The 23,869-nt window shown below is 39.3% G+C and overlaps 1 protein-coding gene across 2 annotated transcripts in view; it reads right to left on the bottom strand.

Annotated features, from left to right (window-relative positions):
* The window catches only part of ZNF292 (zinc finger protein 292), a 93,333-nt gene extending 70,123 nt beyond the window's left edge, over nucleotides 1-23,210 (bottom strand). For both annotated transcript variants that reach the window (XM_042986773.1, XM_042986772.1), the window contains exon 1: nucleotides 23,027-23,210. In XM_042986773.1, coding sequence (XP_042842707.1) covers nucleotides 23,027-23,194 — 168 coding nt within the window. In that variant the 5' untranslated portion in view covers nucleotides 23,195-23,210. The remainder of the gene's footprint in view (nucleotides 1-23,026) is intronic.
* Nucleotides 23,211-23,869: the final 659 nt, after the last annotated feature.

Genomic DNA, 23,869 nt, shown 5'->3' with positions numbered 1-23,869 from the left:
TCTCTCTCTCTCTCTCTCTCTCTCTCTCTGCCCCTCCCCCACTTGTGCTCTCTCAAAATTAACTTTTAGGGGCACCTGGGTGGCTCAGGTCATGATTTCGCAGTTGGTGGGTTCAAGCCTTGCGTCAGGCTCTGTGCTGACAGTTCAGAGACTGGAGCTTGCTTTGGATTCTGTGTGTGTGTGTCTCTGTCTCTGTCTCTCTCTCTGCCCCTCCCCCGCTCATGCTTTGTCTCTCAAAAAAAATAAATATTAAAAAATAAAAATAAACTTTTTAAAATATAAGAATAAATATAAATTTACTTAAAATACTAACTAGATAAATGTTCCATTGGTAAGATCATCATCTACAGAGCCAGGGACATCAGTTTTATCTTCAATTATATCTCTACACTAAGTTGTCACAAAGAGTGAAGTTAAAGCAGTAGGATCAGGAGGTAGGAACACCCTCAAACAAGATTCTGGTATCCTACTGTTTTACTGATTTTACTATAAATAACATAATAACATAATTTATTTATTGCAACATACAGATTCATTACTTCTGTACCCGTATATAGGCTATTGGATATAGATTTAACAAATGTTGCTATAAAATCAACAATCAATTTTATTCTTTCCTCCTTCAATATCTTGAGACATCATCATTTATTTTAAATACATATCACACCTTCAAAGAGAAAGCTAGAACTAGGGTGCACAAAAGACAACACAGAAGTCAGAAATCCAGTATCCACTGAATTGAGAAGAATTCCTGGGAATTGAAGGCAGTATTAACAGAACACTAATCAAATGCACAGAAATGACTGCAGATATGTGGCAAATGTTATGAAAAATATGAAGAGATCTTAAAATTAGCAAAGCTACTGATTTTAAAAACTCACACGAAAACTCAAATATGAAAATGATGAACAATCAAATTTAGAGGTCTGCAAGTAAAACATTTAACAAGTCAGCACTACTAAGAAATCAGTCACAACAGCACTTCTGTGTCTCCTTTGCCTTACCAGTCCCACATCCTCTGGGAGTATGGGTGTGCTTTTCTTTTAATCCAACCTCCTATTTGGGTAACTTTTTATTTTATTTATTTTTTAATTTTTTTTTTTAACATTTATTTATTTTTGAGAGACAGAGAGAGACAGAGTACTAGTCGAGGAGGGATAGAGAGAGAGGGAGACACAGAATCCGAAGCAGGCTCCAGGCTCCAAGCTATCAGCACAGAGCCTGATGTGGGGCTCAAACTCACAAACCATGAGATCAAGACCTGAGCCGAAGCCAGGCACTTAACCAACTGAGCCACCCAGGCGCCCCTTGGGTAACTTTTTAAAAGATAATTCACATGACTGTCATTTGTTAATATGCAAAAAGAAATGACCAGGGGCCTCTGGGTGGCTCAGTCGGTTGAGCAGCCGACTTCGGCTCAGGTCATGATCTCATGGTCCATGAGTTCAAGCCCCGCATTGGGCTCTGTGCTGACAGCTCAGAGCCTGGAGCCTGTTTCAGACTCTGTGTCTCCCTCTCTCTGACCCTCCCCCGTTCATGCTCTGTCTCTCTCTGTCTCAAAAATAAATACACGTTAAAAAAAAATTAAAAACAAAAACAAAAAGAAATGACCAGGTAGAAATTTTTTGAGCTATCAGATATGCTAATATCTTAATAGAATTGAAAAGTTCTCACTTGATGTTTAGATTGTTTAGAGCTATATTTAACCATGAAAACATATTCATTCCATTCCCTCATCCTTAACAATTTTTGGCACCAGTGGCTTTTAAGGATGACTCCTGCATAATTACAATCCCAGTAGAATGAATAAATGAATTTTACAACCATAGTGACTTTATTAATACTAAATTTAGTTTCCATGGACGAGGTGATGACCCAAATATGCCATGGATATGAGGGGAAAAGTATTGGTACTAATCCACAGGCTTAATGTGTAAGTATAGTATGTAATTTATTTCATTTTAGCCTACTGCATCGAATAGGGTCCAACCAAGAAATAGGAATTACACAGTAATTTGAAAAGAAAAAGTTTCATTTAAAGAATTATTAATTATAACAGAGGAGTAACACATATATATAAATGCATGGAGAGAATACTAAAGAATACCAGAAGACTCAGTGAGAGTACCCAAGGCAGAAACAAACGTAGAAGGCCGTTCCCCAGAACTAGGGTATGGACCAAAGAGAAGGTGTGGTTGCATCCTACTGGATGGCAAAGAAGCTCACCAGGTTGGGTTGTATGGGCCTAACAAGCTGGTTAGTGAGCACACAAAGGGAGATGAAACCGGGAGCCTGACCCAGCAGTGGCTGCATAGGAGAGCAATAGGAAAACAACCCTCTGTGGTACAAGCAGATGTGCAGGGGAGTTGGGATGTTGGCTGCTAGCTCTCCAGGAAGGAGACATGATATCTGGGGTGTGCAATGTCCATGGCAGAGGAACTGGTGAGGTGGTCACTAAGTTGGGGCTGGGGTTGTAAGTTTACCAAGAATGTGTCTACTGTGGGCATTCTCTTGGGGCAGAGGACCACTAGATGTCCCCATACCTGTGCCACTAGTAGCCATGCAGGAGTAAGAAACAAAAACAGAAACCCCTTCCTTGTGTAGTGTCCTCTCAGTATCCTCTACTGACAAAGTTTAACATCAATCAAAGAAGAAATGCTTAAAGCATCCAATATCACAGAGCAAGTAACAGAGTTGATTCAGAGCTGAGAGGGAATATGATAACCGGCACACTTAATACTCAGGTGTCTTCATAAAGGGTAAAGCATGACAAAAAACAAACTGGAAATACACACAACATCAAGTGTGACTAAAAGACAATAATTAAAAAAATTTCCTGTCACTGCTGTCATTTCTCCACTACAATCTGAAAACGGGAAAAATAAATATATTATTATATTTAAGAATATATCTCAGAAACCTTAGCTACTCATAGCACTATAAACCAGTGGTTTTCAAAGAGAGAGAGAGTATACAGTGAAGGACAAAAGTGGGGGGACTTTTTCTATTGAATATATCTAAAACATAAACTTTATAATTCAGTACTCAGACTGAAATAAGTATATAAGCTGTAATAATAGGTATATGTGGAGAGAGAGAGAGTGTGTGTGTGTGTATACATACTGTCTCAAAATATCTTACTGTACTGTACTAACCCTTCTTCTTAGGATAAAACTGTAAAATGCCTACTTGATGAGACAAAGTGAGGTGAACGATACAGGTACTGTGATGTAGCATTAGGCTACTAGTGACCTGACTATATGTCAGAAGGAGGATCATCTGCTCTGGACCACACATGATGATGGGTAACCAAAACTGCAAGAACAGTGAAATAGTGGATAAGAGGGGGAACTACAGTCTATAAATATAAATATATATGATTTATAATTAGACATTCCTATACTGAGGCTTCATATTCAAATGTTTACTGATAGAATACTCAATTAAAAGCAGCTTAAATATCGTTGATGTAAACAATGACCCAATTTTTTCCCATGATTTTTAGGTACTTCTTTGTGCCAAATAAAGAGACAAAACACCTTACAAATGCAGATTTTTTTTCTTAATCCAACAAAGAAATTATCTTAGTTATACACAGAGCTTAGAAACCGATTTCTTCAACCAGCTGCTCCCATTATAGTTTATAAATATCAATCACCTTTATAAATTTTTTATTTTAGAGAGAGTGAGAGAGTGGAAGCAAGGAAGAGGGGCAGAGGGAGAAAGAGAATCCCAAGCAAGCTTCACGCTCAGTGCAGAGACTGACATGGGCCAATCCCACTACCCCGGGATCATGACCTGTGCCGAAATCAAGAGTCAGACGCCCAATGTACTTACTGAGCCACCCAGGCACTCCTGTATCAATTACCTTTAAAAGATTCATACATTACTCAAATAAATTCAAAACTAATAAAATTCCCACTATTGCTAAACAAAGAGCCCTAATTAATACGTTCTTAAATAAGGCTAGTAATTAATCTCCACTACAATAGTAAAAGGCTTACATTCATTATTCTACTTTCCTAAAGTTTAATTTCAAATTCCTGGGGTGCCTGAGTGGCTCAGTCGGTTAAGCTCAGGTCATGATCTCATGGTTCGTGAGTTCAAGCCCCAAATTGGGCTCTGTGCCGACAGTGCAGAGCCTACTTGGGATGTCAAAAAACAACACCTACGGATTCCTCCCTAAAGGAAAAATTTTATTTAATTTGCGTTTGCTTTTTGTTTTTTAAACATTAAATCATAGTTACTTACTTAACCAAGTTATTTTACTTCTCTGTGCCTTAGCAATCTCATATAAATAGGAATAGTAATTCTACCTACTTCAGAAAGTTGTTGAGGACTGAGTTCATCTCTCAATTTCAATCTCTCTCCCTTTCTTGCCCCAACACACACACACACACACACGCACACACACACGTTCTCTCTCTCTCACAAATACACACATTTTTAGTAGTTCCTGGCACACAGCATTTAATAAATATAAGCTATTAAGATGACTATTATTAATCATATACTCATGTATACTTCATAAGAACTATATGTATTTGACCCAACTCAATCCTTGCCTGAACACTGATACCTAATGTGAGAACTGAGATGAAATAAAAGTGGTCAAAAGAAACCTAATTTCAGTAAGTAACAGCCTCTTAGGAGCACAAAATTCACTCTACTCTCCAATAATTAAAACATCTATTCAAGGGAAAAAGAGAGAAAAACATTCAACAAGATTTAATTACCTATGATTCAGTAAAATAAGACATGGCCCCTGTTTTTAAGAAGCACCAATTTGGGAGTAAGTTGAGGAGACTAACAATCATAATACAGAGAAACTTTGATAAAAGCCAGAAAAAACATAAAAGTCTAATATAAATAAGGCAAATATGTCATTAAATCCATTTAGGAGTGTAGGAAAGCCTCATTAGAAATTTAATACCTAATAATTTTATCAGATTGAGGGAAAGAAATGTAGAGATATGAGGTTGATAAGAGGAAACACTAAAGGAAAAAGCTAAAGCCAAAGCACAGAGGTGAGGGAAGATATGAAAATTATAGTATAAGAACAAAACATAAAGACTTAAGGCTACGGAGAAGAAATATGGCTCCCAATTAGCCAAGCTGGTGTGCTGGGAGCCAGGTCATAAATCTGAACGTAAGACAAGTGAACTTGAATTTTATTTTTCATGGAACAGCTTCTTATGTGGTGCTTACTAATGTGATGGGCACTGTGATGATGCCTCATTTAATCCTCACAATCCTATGAAGTAGTATTATCCTCATTTAATAGGTTAAGGAACTGAATCCACAGCTGCTATATGGTAGAACTGAGATTTCACCTCATGATATCTAACACAGAACCTGAAGTCATCAACAATGGGCTGCCTTTTAAAATCTTTAAGGAGTGCCTGGGTGACTCAGTCAGTTAAGTGTCTGACTTCGGCTCAGGTCGTGATCTCACAGCTTGTGAGTTCAAGCCCTGTATCTGGCTCTGTTCTAACAGCTCAGAGCCTGAAGCCTGCTTCGTAGTCTGTGTCTTCCTCTCTCTCTTTGCCCCTCCCCCAGCTCATGCTGTCTCTCTCTCAAAAATAAATTTAAAAATTTTAAAAGAGGATTGTTAAAAAATTGTTAAATAAAATCTTTAAGGAAAGTATATATGATATGCTTTGAAAAGATAACTGATTATCTTAGAGACAATATAAAGACAGACTGAAGAGAATGGAGGACAGAAAAGCACCTTCATGAAAAAAAAATCTTTGAGTTTTCTTGCTGCAAGAAACTAAGTGGCCACTGATTAATATATCAGATCTAGCCAGAGAAGGCTACAGGAAGCAGTGCATGAATAAAATCAACAGAACTTGGTGAGTTGATTGTGGAGGTGAAAGGAGGAGTTAAAAATGGCTCAAGGTTTCAAAACCTAAGTTTAAGTGTGAGTGGGGGAAATGTCACCAATACTAACAACCTTTCTGTTTTGTGGGAGTGGAAGAATGTAAGGGAGAGTGATGAGTACAATTTCAAACATATTTAATTAGAAGTACCTGCTGAACTCCATGAGGAAGAGTTCCAGAGAGCTGGAAATAAGAGCTAAGAAGAGTAGTAAGATCTAAAAGAATGGATACTGGGGCACCTGGGTGGCTCAGTTGATTAAGCATCTGACTTTGGCTCAGGTCATGATGTTGGGGTTCATGACTTCAAGCCCCACATCGGGCTCTCTGCTGTCAGCATGGAGTCCACTTCAGATCTTCTGTCCCCACCTCTCTCTGTACCTCCCCCACACGTGTGCGCTCTCTCTCAAAAAACAAACATTTAAAAATAAATAAATAAAAGAATGGATAACTGGAAATGCTATCCAGAGTGACAGGGGATGCTGTCAGAGTGGATGACAACTGAAGATTAGTATGTAAATCATGGATTATCAACTAGGGCATCATGAGCCTCTTTCTGATGAGACTCCAATTTCAGACACGATGATAAAGTGGGAAAAATGGTTGAGGGTTACTCATGAAAAGCGCAAGGAAGAAAAGAACATTCGAGGAAATGACACCAAAAAAAAATCCTGAAATATTGAATCTAGCCTTTTAAATAAATCAATGGTGGCTAATAATTACTGTGCAACTGCAGCAGGTAAAAGGGAGAGTCAGTGAAGGTGACTAAGGAGCAGTCACAAAAGGCAGAAGATTAGGAGAACAGTGTAAATAAATCTGAAGGGAGATGAACTTAAGATCACAAACATTTAAAATGCCAACAGAGGCTGAGCAGGCAAGCTACTTCAGCTTGTAGCCATGAATGAGTCTAATACTGCCAGATTCCTGACATTCCAAGATTAAGCCAAACATCCATATTTCAATATGAAAGCTTATAACTTTTCATAAACTTTTTTAATGTTTATTTTTGAGAGAGACACAGAGAGTAGGGGAGGGGCAGAAAGAGAGGGAGACACAGAATCTGAAGCAGGCTTCAGGCTCTGAGCTGTAGGCACAGAGCCCAAAGCGGGGCTCAAACTCACAAACTGCAAGATCATGACCTCAGCCGAAGTCAGCCACCCAGGGGCCCCAAAGCTTATAACTTTTTAAATAAATGTTTATTTATTTTTGAGAAGGAAAATGCACACGTGAGTAGGGGAAGGATGGGTGGGGGAGCAGAGGATCCAAAGCAGGCTCTGCAATGACAGGAGAGAGCATGATGCAGGGCTTGGACTCACAAACAGTGAGATCATGACCTGAGCCAAAATCAAGAGTCAGACACAGGAGCGCCTGGGTGGCTCAGTCAGTTGAGTGTCCGACTTCGGCTCAGGTCATGATCTTGTGGTTTGAGCCCTGTGTCAGGCTCTGTGATGACAGCTCAGAGCCAGGAGCCTGCTTCAGATTCTGTGTTTCCCTCTCTCTCTGCCCCTCTCCCGCTCATGCTCTGTCTCTCTCTCTCTCTCTCTCAAAAATAAACATTAAAAAAAAAAAAAAAAAAAAAGTCAGACACTTAACCGCCTGAGCCACCCAGGCACTCCAAAGCTTGTAATTTTTAAAATGTGGACAATTACACTTTCTTAAAAACAATGCAAACACGTGAAGTAATCTGAGCTGCTGGATTGCTACCTGAGTCTACACTTAATAATGTATTACAAATATGCTGAACAAGTGACCTTTAAAAGAACATTTTCTTTAGTACGATGGGTAGAATCCAAACTGCAAAGGAACGTAAGAAATAAAGACAACAAATATGGTAACTTTCCAAGAAGTGTGGCAGTAAAGATTAGAAAACAAGATTAAAAGGCCCCTTTTTAAGGTAGAAGTCTCATATGTGGAGAGACGGGCTTAAAGAAAAATGAAAAAAATCCTAATATAAACGACCAACAGGGGCACCTGGGTGGCTCAGTCGGTTAAGCATCCAACTCTTGATCTCGGCTTAGGTCATGATCTCTGTGTTCGTGAGTTCGAGCCCTGCCTGCATTGGGTTCCATGGTGACAGTGTAGAGCCTGCTTGAGATTCTGTCTCCCTCTTCCTGCCCCTTCCCCACTTGCACTCTCTCCCTCTCTCAAAATACATAAACTTAAAAGAGACAGAGAGAGAAAAGAAAAGGAAAAAAAAAAAAGATAAATGACAACAAAGCAAAAAGATGAAAAAGACACATATCTGCAGGTTCAAGGTCAGGAATGATGGAAAGAAAAATGACGAAGACACAGGAAAAGTGGAAAGGTTCTCTGAGGGGGTGGAGAATCTCAACTGCACTGATGGAAAGATCCACTTTCCAGGGAACAGCCACTACTCTGGAAACACTAGGAAGAAAATGAAAGCTCCAGAGAAAATAAGATGAAGATTTGGGGGAATGTGTAAGATGGCATAGGTCTTCTCAATAAACTTTAAAAAAGATTAAAACCTTAGCACTGAGTATATCTGTAGAACTATTTGTGTGTGAGTTGCACTATTTTTTTTTATTATTGCTTTAATGTTTATTTATTTTTGAGAGGGGGGAGGGGCAGAGAGAGAGACACACACAGAATCCAAAGCGGGCCCCAGGCTCTGAGCTGTCAGCACTGAGCCCAATGCGGGGCTCAAATTCACAAACCATGAGATCATGACCTGAGCTGAAGTTGGATGCTTAACCAACTGAGCCACCCAGGCGCCCCTAAGTTTCACTATTTAAAAAAAAAAATTGTTTTAAGTTTCACTAGTATTTAATGTTTATTGTTCCTCTGAAAAGGTATGATTTCTCTATTCAGACAACATACATGTCAGCTCCATGCTTCCAGAGAAATACATTTATTTTAAATCTCAGGTGCCAAAAAAATGAGTTTACTTAACATGCATGGTATGTAAAACAAAAGTAAGCAGCACAATTAAAACTCTTTAAAAAATACAATACATGAAAATTGTTAGTGATGGCTTTATTATGTCATTCATAAACTGTCTTCACCAGAATACAAAGAAGAAAGGAGTAAAATTAAGAAAAATAAGGGGAAAAAATCCCAGTTGTTTAAGAAAATAATGTCAGAAAAGAAGTATGCCTGAACTCCTTTTATAACTCTGGCATGGTACTGTTTTGTGTTAGATCAGTCCTTGTCAAACTTTGCTGTTTTATACATCAAGATATCAAGTAAGACTTTGGGGTAGAGGAAAGGAGTTCCCTTAACAAAAAATTTTTTTAACTTTCAAAACCACTATCTAGATGACAATAAACAGTATTTTACTAATACTAATATTCATGAGGGACAATTTCAGATCTAGTCCTCTTAAGTGTATTAATATCTAGCATTTACTGTGTACTTCCAGCATCATAATATACAAAGTGATCAGCAAACATTATGCCTTAATCACAACAGCTTGAACACAGATATTATTACCTTGTCTATAGATGAGGACACAGACACAAAACCAAGCCTGAAGTCCAATAAGGGAGTTGTAATTCAAACCATAGTTCAAAATCTATACTTTTAGTTATAATGTAATACACCTTCTCTCATCCCCAGCCTCTCAAATCCCAGGTTTCAAATTTTGGATGAAGGAAAGGTTTCAATGGTAAAGCCACACACAAGTAATCTCTTTCCCCTTCACACCACCAAAATAAAAAGATTTTTTTAAAAATATTTTTTAATGTTTATTTTTGAGAGGGAGAGAGAGAGAGACAGAGAGAGAGAGAGCGAGGAAGGGAGAGAGAAAGAGGGAGACAGAATCTGAAGCAGGCTCCAGGCTCTGTGCTGTCAACAGAGCCCGATGCGGGCCTCAAACTCACAAACCATGAGATCATGACCTGAGCCGAAATCAGATGCTTAACTGACTGAGCCACCCAGGCACCACAAAAGATTTTTTTTATAAATTATTATAAGATCAAATTCCACCTTCTCTAGAATATAGACTTCAAAAAATTTGGTAAATCAGTAATTGTTATTTTTCAAAGTGATGATAATAGATGGCATTGAAAATGACAGAGTTTCCAAATTATGCTGGGTCATTATCACATATAAAACATCAAAGGTGGTTCCAAAGTAGTCTCTAAGTGTAAATGGAAATGTTTTTATATTTTAACAATCATTTAAAATAACTATGCCTTTTATCAATTCTTACAGCAAAGGTCTGTATCATTTCCATTTCAAGGATAAAGAAACAAAGAAAAATTATAAGAAGCATGCCAAGGGTCACAATAAACAATTTTGTGGAAATTAAAACCAGTGTCCTTAGAATCCCAAACCATTAATTCACAGTATCTAATGGACTGTCAAGAAAAGTATATATGAAAGACAGGATACAAAGAACAGGTTTCTTTCATCAAGGAAAACAAGATTTAGAAAAGATTCGCCCCCCCCCCCGGGGGGGGGGGGCGGGGGGTGTCAAACACCACAAATGGTTTCAATGAAGATAGGTAAATCCTCAAATGTCTTTTTTGTGTTAAAAATAATTTCTCTTTGGGGCGCCTGGGTGGCTCAGCTTTCGACTTCAGCTCAGGTCATGATCTCGCAGTCTGGGAGTTCAAGCCCCACGCTGGACTCTGTGCTGACAGCTCAGAGTCTGGCTTCAAATTCTGTGTCTCCCTCTCTCTGCCCCTCCCCTGCTCACACTCTGTCTCTGTCTCTCAAAGATGAATAAATGTTAAAAAAAATTTTTTTTTAAATCTCTTTAAGGTAGCATTTACAACATCAGGTCACATTTTCAGAAATATTTTATAAACAGGTCACAATATTGAATATACTAAGTCTGACTCACTTCTTGTCAACACACTCAGTTTCACATACTAGGGTGAATTCTTAATTACTAAAGAAACACCTAGTTATGATACAAGCATTCCGAACTGTTTCTTACAAAATATCTTCATGCTGACCATGAACTTCATGATCACTTTGAGGATATAAGTTTTATTCATAATATCGGTTATTATGTATAATATCCCAATTTAAGCAGGCAACAATTTTTTTTTAATTTCCCTAATAGAGCTTTAAAATAAAGTGATACAAATATGATTTGGATAAGTCCAAATCACAGTACATCACAAGATTCAAACTACTTAAGTATCAATTTTAACAAGTATTTTATTAAACTTTATGTTTTATTCTTTAGAAATATAATCTGTGAGGGGCACCTGGGTGGGTCAGTTGGTTAAGCGTCCAACTTCAGCTCAGGTCATGATCTCACAGTCTGTGAGTTTGAGCCCCACATCGGGCTCTGTGCTGACAGCACAGAGCCTGGATCCTACTTCAGATTCTGTGTCTCCCTTTCTCTTTGCCCCTCCTCTGCTCATGCTCTGTCTCTCCCTCTCAAAAATAAATAAACATTAAAAAAGTTAAAAATATATATAATATTGTGAAAGTTTTTTTCAAAATATTAAAAATAAAAATTTGTATTTTGCAGAGTATAAATTGATAAAATGTTAATACTTTTAAGTTAAACATGTAATGTTTCAGGTTTTTTACTGACTGAGACCATATCTGCAAAACTTAGGGAAAGATCAAGAAATGCTTATATAGAAAATACAAAATGTAAGCTATTAATTTGGAGTTAACAAAATTCTAGGGGTATCTAGGTGGCTCAGTCAGTTGAGTGTCCAACTCCTGATTTCAGATCAGGTCATGATCCCAGGGTCATGGAACTGGACTCTGAGCATGGAGCCTGCTTAAGATTCTCTCTCTGCCCCTCTGTTTCTCTCCCCAGCTTAAGTGCACACTTCTCTCTATTATAAATAAAATAAAATTCTAAATGCCTGGTTTTGATGATAATAGCTCACCTAAAAAAGGCAGTAAAATCATTGCTACTTAAAGGAAATAATTGTCTTTCAAAAATCACATGTATCTGCAGGGCACCTGGGTGGCTATGTTGGTTAACCATCTGACTCTTGATTTTGTCTCAGGTCATGATCTCACAGTTCATGAGTTCAAGCCCTACATAGAACCTACACCTGCACTGTCAGTGCACAGCCTGCTTGAAATTCTCTCTGCCCCTCCCCCACTCTCTCTCAAAAATAAATAAATAGGGACACCTGGGAGACTCAGTTAAGTATCTGACTCCTCATTTCAGCTCAGGTCATGAGCTCATGGTTAGTGAGTTCAAGCCCTGCATCAGGCTCTGTGCTGACAGCATGGAGACTGCTTGGGATTCTCTGTCTCCCTCTTTGCCCCTCCCCAACTTGTACTCTCCTGCTGGCTCTCTCCCCCCCCCCCCACCCAAAATAAATAAATAAACTTAAAAATAAATAAACATTTAAAAAATAAAATACAATAAAATCCTCTCTCCCTCTACCTGCTCCCCCCACTCTGTGCACCCAATACATGTGCACTCACTCTCCAAAAAAAAAAATTAAAAAAAAATCACGGGCATCTGGGTAGCTCAGTCAATAAAGCATCTGACCAACTTCAGCTCAGGTTATGATCTCATGGTTCATGAGTTCAAGTCCCACATTGGGCTCTGCTGACAGCTAGGAGCCTGAAGCCTGCTTCAGATTCTGTGTCTCCCTCTCTCTGCCTCTCCCCCGCTTGCACTCTAACCCTCTCTCTCTCAAAAATAAACATTTTTAATTAAAATAATTAAAAAAATTTTTAAAAATCACAAATATTTGCTTCAATTAACTTTGGTAAACCAAAATTACTACAGCATACATATCTGATATGCTAACTTTCGTATATCCCCATAAAACTGGTTGGGGTAGGAATCAAGTCAATTATTAATTACCACTTTTAAATTTAGATTACCTCTTTATAAATATAAAACCTGTATCTACAAGTTACAAAGTCAATATATAACATTGCCTATGTCAGGCATCAATAAGGATGCCAAATGTTCCACATGAATACACTGTCCTGATATTTGAACTGCTTTATTTTAGCCATTTAACCAAATATTTGTCTTCCTAAACAAATGCCTAATAAAATTTAATATTTTCTAATGATTCAGTGTCATACCAAACAAGTATTACATAGTAATGATGAGATCCTATGAAGCAATTTGGATTAAATGGGACATTTAAACAAATTGAATGGTATTTAATCCTATGATCTCACAAGTCTTCAGATTAAACAATTCACTATTAGTAAAGGATCTAACAGTGCTTGTTCTGAACATTAAATCTTTCCTCTTCAATTTGCTTAGTCCAGCCTCTAACTCCAAGCTTTACTCTCATCCCAGCCTTATTTTTTCAAAGAAAGCATGAGCTAAAGATCTTGTCCAGATTGCAGAGGAGCTCATATTTGAAATCAAATCTATCTGGCTTTCTACTACATAACATGGCTCCTCTAAGTCAAGTCACAAAGAAAGTAAAATGAACAGGTATACTTGTAAGGAATGAAGAGACCAATTTAGATGGAGCAGAAAGTTCCCGTTGAACAGTGAAAGGATGGACAAAAACAAACAACAGAGCAAACAGAGCCCTAGGGTAAGGCTTAAATTTGTATGTTATGCTATGCACCAGTATTTCTCAAATTGGGTTCCATGGTCATAATGCAGTTTCCAGCATTCACCGTAAAAAAACTTAAAACTGTATTTTAATTTTGATGCTCCTCCTAAATAAAATATAAGAATGTTCTGAATCAGCTAGAAGGCCAACTGATAAACTCAGGACTGCCTACCTTTGTACTTAAGTACTAAACTGAGCACAGTGATGACCCTACAAGTAGTATTTTTCAAACTGCTGGTTATGACTATCAGTGGACTATAAAATCAAGAGCAGCTTTTCAAAATAATAATAAATAATAAAATAGAATGCATCACACATTGTAAGGATATATATGGTTTTGTGATAGTTCAGTGTGACAACTAAGTGCTGAAGTTAAAAAAAAGTTACATCTTAATCTATGAGCTGAGGTCAAAACTTGTAACTGTAAGATCTATAGACTCAGTCTCTTGGGTTTCTGCAAACTCAAATTTGAGAAACACTGTTGTAAGTACTGGACTGCCAATTAGGTACAAAGATAAAAGCAGGATATTGGGGAATTTCATAAATAGAAAGTAAGGTTAAAAGCAAGTTCATCAGTTAAGAAAAAAAGAGGGCCAAAGATTAAGATAAGAACTAGGATGCTATTATTGGACTGTACAATGTATAGACAGCACAAAACACCAAACTGCGACCTAATTTAATATTAAGGTGAACTACTGTAAATAAAGAGGTTGTTCTACTAATTTTCCAAAGTTTGAGTGATGTAGTAGGGATACCCTTCTTCTATTTAAAGAATGAGATTAGGGGGGCGCCTGGGTGGCTCAGTCGGTTGGGCAGCCAACTTCAGCTCAGGTCATGATCTCACAGTCCGTGAGTTCGAGCCCCATGTCGGGCTCTGTGCTGACAGCTCGGAGCCTGGAACCTGTTTCAGATTCTGTGTCTCCCTCTCTGTGACCCTCCCCCGTTCATGCTCTGTCTCTCTCTGTCTCAAAAATAAATAAACATTAAAAAAAATTTTTTTTTAAAAATAAAGAATGAGATTAGGGGCGGGTAGGTGGCTCAGTTGGTTAAGTGCCTGACTTTGGCTCAGGTCATGAGCTCGTGGTTTGTGGGTTCGAGACCCCCGTCAGGCTCTGTGTTGACAGCTCAGAGCCTGGAGCCTGCTTCAGATTCTGTGTCTCCCTCTCTTTCTGCCCCTCCCCCACTGGCTCTTTCTCGCATGTGTGTGCACACACTCTCCCTCTGTCAAAAATTAAATAAATATTAAAAAAAATTCTAAATAAAGAATAAGATTAGTAAAAGAGACTAGATGGGGCACCTGGGTGGCTCAGTTGGGTTATGTGGCTGACTCTTGATTTCGGCTCAGGTCATGATCTCAGCATAGCGTGTAGCCTGCTTGGGATTCTCTCTTTCTCCCTCTCTCTCTGTACCTCCCTCACATGCCACACGTACTCTCTCTCAAAATAAATAAATAAACGTTTAAAAAATCTTAAAAAAAAAAAAAGACTGAAAATATCTTTTGCCAAACTAAGAGAAAAGGAACAGAGAGCCGTGCTTTGATTACTGAATATGGGTGACCAAAAAAAAAAAAAAAAAAAAAAAAAAAAAAAAAAAAAAAAAAAAAAAAAGGCAAAGACAGGGCTATAGAGAGGAAAAATTTTATTTTGACCTATAAAAGTGCCTGAAATTGCAGTGGGGAATAAAGGAAAATGAGATATGTGGTAGATTGTTACATAAATGATCCCTAAAGAATCACATCTCCCTGAACCCAAAAGAAGCTGGGTTTGATCACTTGTTGTACCCAAAGGGACCATGGCAAATTCGACACATGCAGAGGTTTAAAAAGCAGTTGTGCAGTAGAACTTGTTCTCTTCCTGCCATGTAACAAAATCCTAGGTTACCTTACTAGATGATAAGAGTGGGGATGAGCCAACCCAACTGAAGAACCTTGACCAACCCACCTGACAACCACAAGACAAATTAGTGAGACCATCTGGGACATTCAGCCCCACACAACCTACCAGCTGACTGCAGACCACCCAACAGACCCACAGACTTGAGAACAGTAATAAAAACAGCTATTCTTCTGGGGCACCTGGCTGGCTCAATTGTTAGAGCATGTGACTCTTGACCTCAGCTGGAACCTCAGTTCCAAGCCCCAAACACCTCTTCTTCCAAAGCCACTATGTTTTTGGGTAGTTTGTCACACTGCAATAAAACTGACTCAGGATACTTCAAGAAAAAACAAAGTTGGGGGTGCCTGGCTGGCTCAGTCAGTAGAGCATGTGACTCTCAATCTCAGGGTTCAAGCCCCATGTTGGGCATGGAGCCTACTTAGGAAACAAATACCAAAGGTTTTACCATTGTGAACTTCTTTTTGTTTGTTTCAATGCCCCAACTTTGGAAAAGAGAGTCTTTAGTCAGTGTAACTATGTATTATCTACACTTAAAAGATTCATTAAAATTCCTTTATTTGGATCCTAAACCCTTAGTCTGGTTCTTACACTTTTCTAACTTTTTTTCAACCCAACTCCTGATATTTTCATCCAAGATGCCAGTTTGAAGTTGTTCCATTTTTCTGGGTGTTTATTCCCATCCTTCCCACTTGTTTGGTTATCTAAATTCATTCAAGACCCAATGTAAATAGTGTTTTCCTTTCCTGCTTAATTTTTACTAAATTAATTTCAAAATGACCAGTTCTCTTACTTCATACTCCACTTATTGTATTTATGACTATTTTACTATCTAATATTATTGCTTAATTCAATATATGCCTTAATTTTTGTAAGAGCTTTGAAGGCAGAGAGCTCCATAATGCTCCATAGCTCCCTTAGTACTCCTACATGAGGAATTTAATTATCTAAAATACATTAAGAAAAGATACATGTAATTGAATTTTAACATATCTTCTTGGCTAAATATATGTATTTACAGACCGTTAAGTTTTTGTAATGTAAAGTCAAGGCGGGGGGGGGGGGAAGGAAAAAAAATTTTTTTGTTTTTGAGGTGCACTGCGCAACTCTCAAGGCTGAAAGAGAAATAACAAATCAAGAGGTTCTCCTGGAAAACAATACAGGGAGTATGTAACAAATACATTAATAACAAACTTTCCATTTTATAAATGAGGCTTCTTTCATGGTGACTGGTTAATTTTATGAACTGGATTTATGTGTGGGAGTTGGAAAAAACAAGGTAATTTCTCAACTTTGACAGAATTTCAAGGCAAATAAATAGACCAACAATTTCATATAGTTAAGAACATATATTTTCAAAGATCCTTGGTTTTGCAGATTAGTGATATAAAATATTATGAAGAGCAATTGCAGAATACATCTTATCTTGCCCTATTTCAATTTAGGACCAGAAAGTGTCAAAAAGGAGGCAAGCAAAATTTGGTAAAGTTTTCCTTTGCTAAAATTGGCATAAGCATATTCTGGAAAGTAGAATTTAGTATCTCTAATATGAAATCATACTAATTATGAACATTTAAAAATTTATTTCCCCTGAGCATTACCTACACTTTTAAAGTTTAAATGACTTATTACTCCCTCAATACCTAAAGTAATTATCACTAATTAACAAGCAAGCCATCTTTTCTTCTGATTAGAAGTGTCCTAAAAATTAACTTAAGATATCCTCTAATAATCAAAAGAATAAAGTTTAGCTTTTTTTAAGAAAGGGAGCATTTTCAAAATACCACTATAATAAAGCTAAGAAAACAGGCAGATAAGCAAAAGAATGAACTTGCATCAAACAGATGAAACTAAAATATACACTAAAATATTTTAACTATATAATTTAAGTACTCAGTAGCTCTTCTAATAGTTTTGATTTTTGTTTCTTACACCAATAAGGCACTAGTTAATACAAGTACTAAGGCCCAGCTCAAATCCTATCTCAGTAAAGCTTTCTCTGATACCCCAGAGCCAGAGTGCTTACCTCCTACTTTGAACAATTTATTGAAATTATTATACAAAAAATTAACTGATTTATCTAAATAGCCACCAATAATTAACTAAGCATGGCCACAGACTGGAATTACCATGCAGTTTAAAAATAGAAAAACATAGGGGCACCTGAGTGGCTCAGTTGGTTGAGCACTGGACTTCAGCTCAGGTCATGAGCTCGTGGTTCGTGGGTTCAAGACCCGCATCAGGCTCTGTGCTGACAGTTCAGAGTCTGGAGCCTGCTTCAGATTCTATGTCTCCCCCCCTCTCAAAAATAAATAAACATTAAAAATAGAAAAACATATGGGGTGCCTGGGTGGCTCACTGGGTTAAAGCGCCCGACTTCAGCTCAGGCCATGATCTCATGGTTTGTGAGTTCAAGCCCCACATCAGGCTCTGTGCTGACAGCTCAGAGCCTGCAGCCTGCTACAGATTTGTGTCTCCCTCTCTCTCTGCCCCTGCCCCGCTCACACTCTGTTTCTCTCTTTCTCAAAAATAAATAACATTAAAAAATTTTTAAAAAGATGGGGCACATGGATGGTGGCTCAGTCGGTTGAGCATCCGACTTTGGCTCAGGTCATAATCTCGCAGTTCATTAGTTCAAGCCTGGTGTCCGGCTCTGTGCTGACAGCTCAGAGCCTGAAGCTTCGGACTCTGTGTCTCCCTCTCTCTACCCCTTCCTCACTCATGCTCTGTCTCTGTCTCTCTCTCTCTCAAAGATGAATAAACGTTAAAAAAATGTTTTTTAATTAAAAAAAAGAAAAACAGATTTACACGAGCAACTATGGAATGATCTCGAAGAGATATTTTTGGTGAATAAAAGCAAGATGCAGTACATAGTATGTCCACTTAATTTTTTAAAAAGGACAAATATGTATTTCTGGAAAGATGGATAAAAAACTATTGGGGAACTGTCTTTGTGGAGGGTGACAGGAGGTCTGGGGTTGGAAGATCAAGTTTTTATTGTATGCCCTTTCTCTGTTTGAATTAAAAAAAAATTTCGGTACACTACATTTTCAATTTAAAAAATAAAATAAAAAAATAAAGTAAATCTGTTAATGATACACTGTCTTTTGACACTTCTTCAACTACCATCTTGAAGTTTCATTTAAATCTTATTATTTTATATACTAGAGTCTTCTGTATCTTATATCCCCTGCTAATATCTAAATCTAGTCTTTGCATTAAATGCTTTCTTAAAAGTACAGAATTTTAATTATATCAAAAGGTCAAACCTCTGCTTTAATCAGGACAATAAAGGATGCTGAAATTGCTACCCACTTACCCCAGTAAAAGTGAATTGTTTTAGTAATTAAGTAATTACTTGCAATTTCTACTAAGGAAGCAGAAATTTTCTTGACCTCTCAAGCTCAGTGTGAATTTAAATATGGCCAAGCATTTACCTGGACCTGTTCCAGATTAACCACATTTCTTAATATGCTAACTATATTATCTTAAAATGAAAAGAGCATAATAACTTTTAAAAGTCTTCCTAATACGTTATTTTTCTTTCTGTTGTGTTCCTCCAAAGAACATTCTGGGTATTTAGGCAGAGGAATACTTTTCAGTGGGGTGTAACTATCCTGATCACCTCAAAAGTTAGCACCCATGGCCCATGGGCACTAAATGTCACTATCACATCCACAGATCCTGCAAATGACAAACTGATCCCAGCTATTTTCAAATGCCTTAAAAGAGAGAGCTTCAGGAAGAAAAGGACTATGCCAGTTGAGAAACACTGCTTGTATGAATGAAAGCATGCAGATACAAAATAGAAACTTATTTCCACAAATCAATTCAACCTTTTCAAATAATTATCGGTCACCAGAAGATAAATGGCCAAAACCAGTCACAATTCATGTATTAATCAACCAGTCATCCAGCCCAGTATATAATGCTGTCAACATCATGCCCCAACAAATCATTCTTCCAACTATTACAATGGCTTAACTTTTTAAGTAATTATTTTAAAATCCTTTAAGAATAATTCTTCTACTGAAATGCTTTTGTTTAAACTTCCAAATAAGTAGCTTTCCATTTTACTACACTGATCTCAGAAATAAAAGATACAAATCACAGTTTACTACAATTAGTTGTTTACCTTCCTTCAGAGACTGTAGGCTCCTTCAAGCCAGGGACCAGATCTGCCTGGCCCACAGTGTAGGTATTCATTAACGATGGTGAGTGAGTGAGTGAATACTGACCAGGTCTAACACAAAAAATAGCCCAAGAAGTTCCAACTATAATCAATTTTTATATAGTAATTATCCTGACACAAATAAGTGCAAGAAATTACTTCTGGCTATCCTATATTCTTATTCTAAGCGGATTTTAAGAAAATTAGTAAGTCAGGGTGCCTGGATGGCTCAGCTGGTTAAGCTTCGCACTTCTGCTCAGGTCATGATCTCACAGTTGGGGAGTATGAGCCCTGCAATGGGCTCTGCACTGGCAGTACAGGGCCTGCGTGGGATTCTCTCTGACCCTCCCCAGTGTGCATTCTCTCTCTCTCTCCTCTCAAAATAAACTTAAAAAAAAAATAAAATTAATAAGTCAATTACATTACCCATATTAAAGCTAGCTTGCAAAGATTTAAGGAAATTTTTGAGTTCTGACAGGTACTCTCTTACGCTCATCCTTTCCCACCTTTCCCTCCTCCTACTTCAGCTTTAAGCAAATGTTCAGGTATAAAAGTAAAAAGGGGGCATACTTCCAAGTCAATATAAAGAAAACAATACTGTTAACAGTGAGAAAAATTTAATGTCTTTTATTTCTACTTTACTTCTCAGAACGCAATCTATTGTACTTAATTAAAAAAAAAATCTACTAACTAGGATGTATAAGCAACTTCTACTTATGTAGGTTTCACCATATTCTCCAGAAACTCATCTGTTGCTGAGGTAAAAATTCAAAATATAAACTAATTCATTTCTTTAAACTAATTCATTTTCTTTTTTTAATTTTTTTTAACGTTTATTTATTTTTGAGACAGAGAGAGACAGAGCATGAATGGGGGAGGGGCAGAGAGAGAGGGAGACACAGAATCGGAAGCAGGCTCCAGGCTCTGAGCCATCAGCCCAGAGCCCGACGCGGGGCTCGAACTCACGAACCGTGAGATCGTGACCTGAGCTGAAGTCAGACGCTTAACCGACTGAGCCACCCAGGCGCCCCTAAACTAATTCATTTTTTAAAATAAATGCAAGTTACGATCACACAAGCACTAAGCGTTAACATATAGAGAATATTAACTCTGAAGCCCACTGACAAATATTTATCTTTGTCTTTTTGAAGCATGTAAATATCCCAGTTTTGTGGGAAACCCTTACATAGAAAAAGCTAATCTCAACGCTAGAAATCAGGACATAATTTCTAGCTCCCTAGCATTTCAAGTACTGTTTTTAGATTGCTCTAATAAATTCTTTGTTAACCACTTCTTTGCTCAACTCATATCAGAATGTTAAGTAATAATGGCTGGGATACAATTTTAAAGAAACAATTATGTTTCAAGTTACCTCCCATTTAACAAAATCACTAAACAGTAACAGGTTACTTAAAAACAACAACAACAACAACACAAAAGAGTATGTTCTAGAGGGATCAAATATCAGATACACTCTAACTGTTCAAGTAATGGAGATTACTTTTAAATGCATTTAAATTATTGTGGGATTTTAATGCATGAAATATTTCATTATTCTTTAAATCCACAAATCCAGTATTTGTTTTATTATGTTTCCTGTAGCATGGGTCAATAAAAACTATTTACATATTATAAGACTAATAGCTTAAAAGGAATACAGGAAATTCTTTTCATATCAATAAAAAGAAATGTTGCTTCATCCATTAAAAATACTTTTGAAAGTGATAACTTTATGATGTGGCATACACTCAAAAAAGTCCTACCTGCATGAGATTCCATTTTCCCAGAATTATTAATCCTGCGTAAAAATATTGCTGGCCAAGTGTGTTTACATTAATTAGCCTTAAACCCATCTGTGGACATTGCTATCTGAAAAGTATCTTTAAGCAAAGCTAGACTTTAATACTTTTCAAAGGCTAAAAATCAGACTTCACTTATAAAGAAAGACTTTCCCTTACAAGGGTGTCAAGTATTCTTTTATATCTAAAATAAATACATCTAAAAGACCAATTAACAAGTTTGTAGTTCCAGGCAGGTCAAATTGGCAAATTTCAACAATTCTTTAAAACAAGGATTCAAAGGAATGATGGAATCTCTAAGTTTGACATAAGTATTCACCAGACCTATAGTACGCTAAGTGGGGAGCTTTCACATTGCATATACTGCTAGAGAAGTCACCACCTAATCTGACAAAGTTTTTTTTTTTTTTAAGATAATGAACTACTACCAAATAGTGACAATAACGTGCATATTGAATTTTTTGTAGGTGTTCAAGTATCCCGTATCTTATAAAGAAAAAATTTCAGAACTTGGAGGTGAAAAATTAAGTGAAAATGTAATCTATTCGAATATTCTAAAATGGTCCTCCCATTGTTTGGCTTAAGCTCACTATGTTTCCAAAACAATTTCTCTATGATGATACATTCACAAATAAACTCTAAATGGGACCTGCATATATGGTCTTTTTCCTCCTCAAGACAATCTAGCCAAAATCTTCACCACAACCAGTAACAGCACCTTGAAATTTCAAACGTAACTGGAGGGTTTTTAATCAAATCCAAATGTAGACCCAAACTCTCCGATTGCTATCAAGCAGTGTTACTAGCATTCCAAATCCTGCTTAGAACGCAGTTACTGGAAAGCAGTGTCCTTGTGCAAGAAAAGGAAGGAAAGGTCTGAAACTGACCTGAGCACAGGTCCACAAGAACCTCAATCCTCTCCTTTTCACCAGAAGGCCAAATAGGGAAGGATCCAAGTAATAAGGGTGGCGGGGAGATGCGGGAGGAAGGGCAGAGGAAACCGTACTCCTCCAAGGGTGAAAGCAAAAGAGAAGCGGACTCTGGAAAGCCGCCCCACAAAAACATTCGACCGTAGGAGCAGGGAGAGCTCCTCTCCTCTACCGAGGAGAGCAACCTTCACACCATGGAAGTGGTGCACCAAGCAAGCAAAGGCAGGAAAGGACAACCTCTGCGCCCCCCACCCCCGAACGTCTCGGCTAGCTCCAAGGGGTCGGCGGGGACTGTTCCCAGAACGTCAACAAAGGCCCCTTCAGTCCTAAGGCGAAACTCGAACAACAAAGGCCGGGAGACAGGGAGGACGGGGCCGGGGGCGGGACGGATGAAAGCAGGGGGAAGCAAAGGAATCAAACCAGTGGGGGCGGAGGCCCGTCGGAGTGGGAAACCAGAGGCGCAGAGGCGGGGGGCGCGGTAATCCCCAGTGCACAATAAGAGGAGGAGGAAAAAGGGGACCTGGCCTCCATTCCTCCTTACCCTCTCCCTGCGGCGGAGAGGGCTCCAGTCTTCAGCCGTCTACATCTCCTCAGCCTCGGGGACCGCGCAGTCCCGAGTTCGGGGAAGGAAAGGGGCGGGGGGATTTTCCGCCCTGACCACAACTCCCTTCCCCCAGTTGGGAACTGCCGACAACAACCGCCACAACGGCAGCCACACAAAGGCGCCTGCCTCGTACTCTTCGCTCCCGCCTGGGCGGCGGCGCCAACGATGCCCCAGCAGCGACGACCACCGCTCGGCCGCCAGGCGCTCGCTTCGCCCTCTTCCCTCTCTAGCTGGGGAAAAGGGGGAGGGGACCCCCAGGCGCCCTCACCTGGCACAGCTGCTGACAGTACTCCGTGGCCGCTTCCACGGCCGGCACGCGGCTCTCCCGCAGCTGTCGCTCCAGCTCCTGCAGCCGCTCGCCCAGGCGCTGCAGCTCCGCGACGCAGCCGCCTCCGCCGCGACTCAACCTCTCCTGCTCGGCCTCTTCGTCCGCCATCTTCACACCCCGCTCCGTCGCGTACGCACCTGGGTCACGTGATAACACAATGCCACGTTCGGCGGGGTCACGTGCCGGGCGCGCTCGCACGCCGCCGAGCACGTACAAAGGGCCCGGTGGGGAGGATGGGGGAGCGGGGAGATTGGCGCGAGGGAGCCCGAGGGAGGTGAAGGGAAGGGAAAAGGAAGAGGGCGGGGTTGGGGCGGTGCGGAAAACCGCGGTTTACTTACCCCGAGCGGGAAGTGGGCTGCTGCGGCCGAAAGGGGCGGGCCGGTGGAGGCCTGCTGTCGGTCACGTGGGCGCTGCGACCGTGGGGGGTGTGTGGGGGGGAACCCTGGGGAGGGGCTGCCCTCTCGAGTGTCCCGATTCCGGTGTGGCTTTCCCCAATCCCCGAAGTCTTCTACGGACGTATGTCCTAATTCCCCAAGAGCACGGGTGAGCGAAAGCTCTGGGTGGGCTGGGGCGATGGCAGCATTTGCGGTTGGCCTGCAGGCAAGCCAGAGGCAGGGGAAAAGCAAGAAGGTAAAACCTACCCATGGACCACAAGCGTGAGAGCCAAAGTGGGATTATGGACTGTCAAAATTGTCTCTGACTTCTCCCCAGGCGGGCGGAGGAGGGATCTAGTGCCTAAGGTACTAAATCTCACCCCACTTGACTCTCCCCTTCAGCGCCAAG

Source organism: Panthera tigris, chromosome B2, assembly GCF_018350195.1.
Source record: "Panthera tigris isolate Pti1 chromosome B2, P.tigris_Pti1_mat1.1, whole genome shotgun sequence".
NCBI lineage: Eukaryota > Metazoa > Chordata > Mammalia > Carnivora > Felidae > Panthera > Panthera tigris.
Note: the sequence above shows the minus strand (reverse complement) of the source record. Positions and strands in the feature narration are given on the sequence as shown.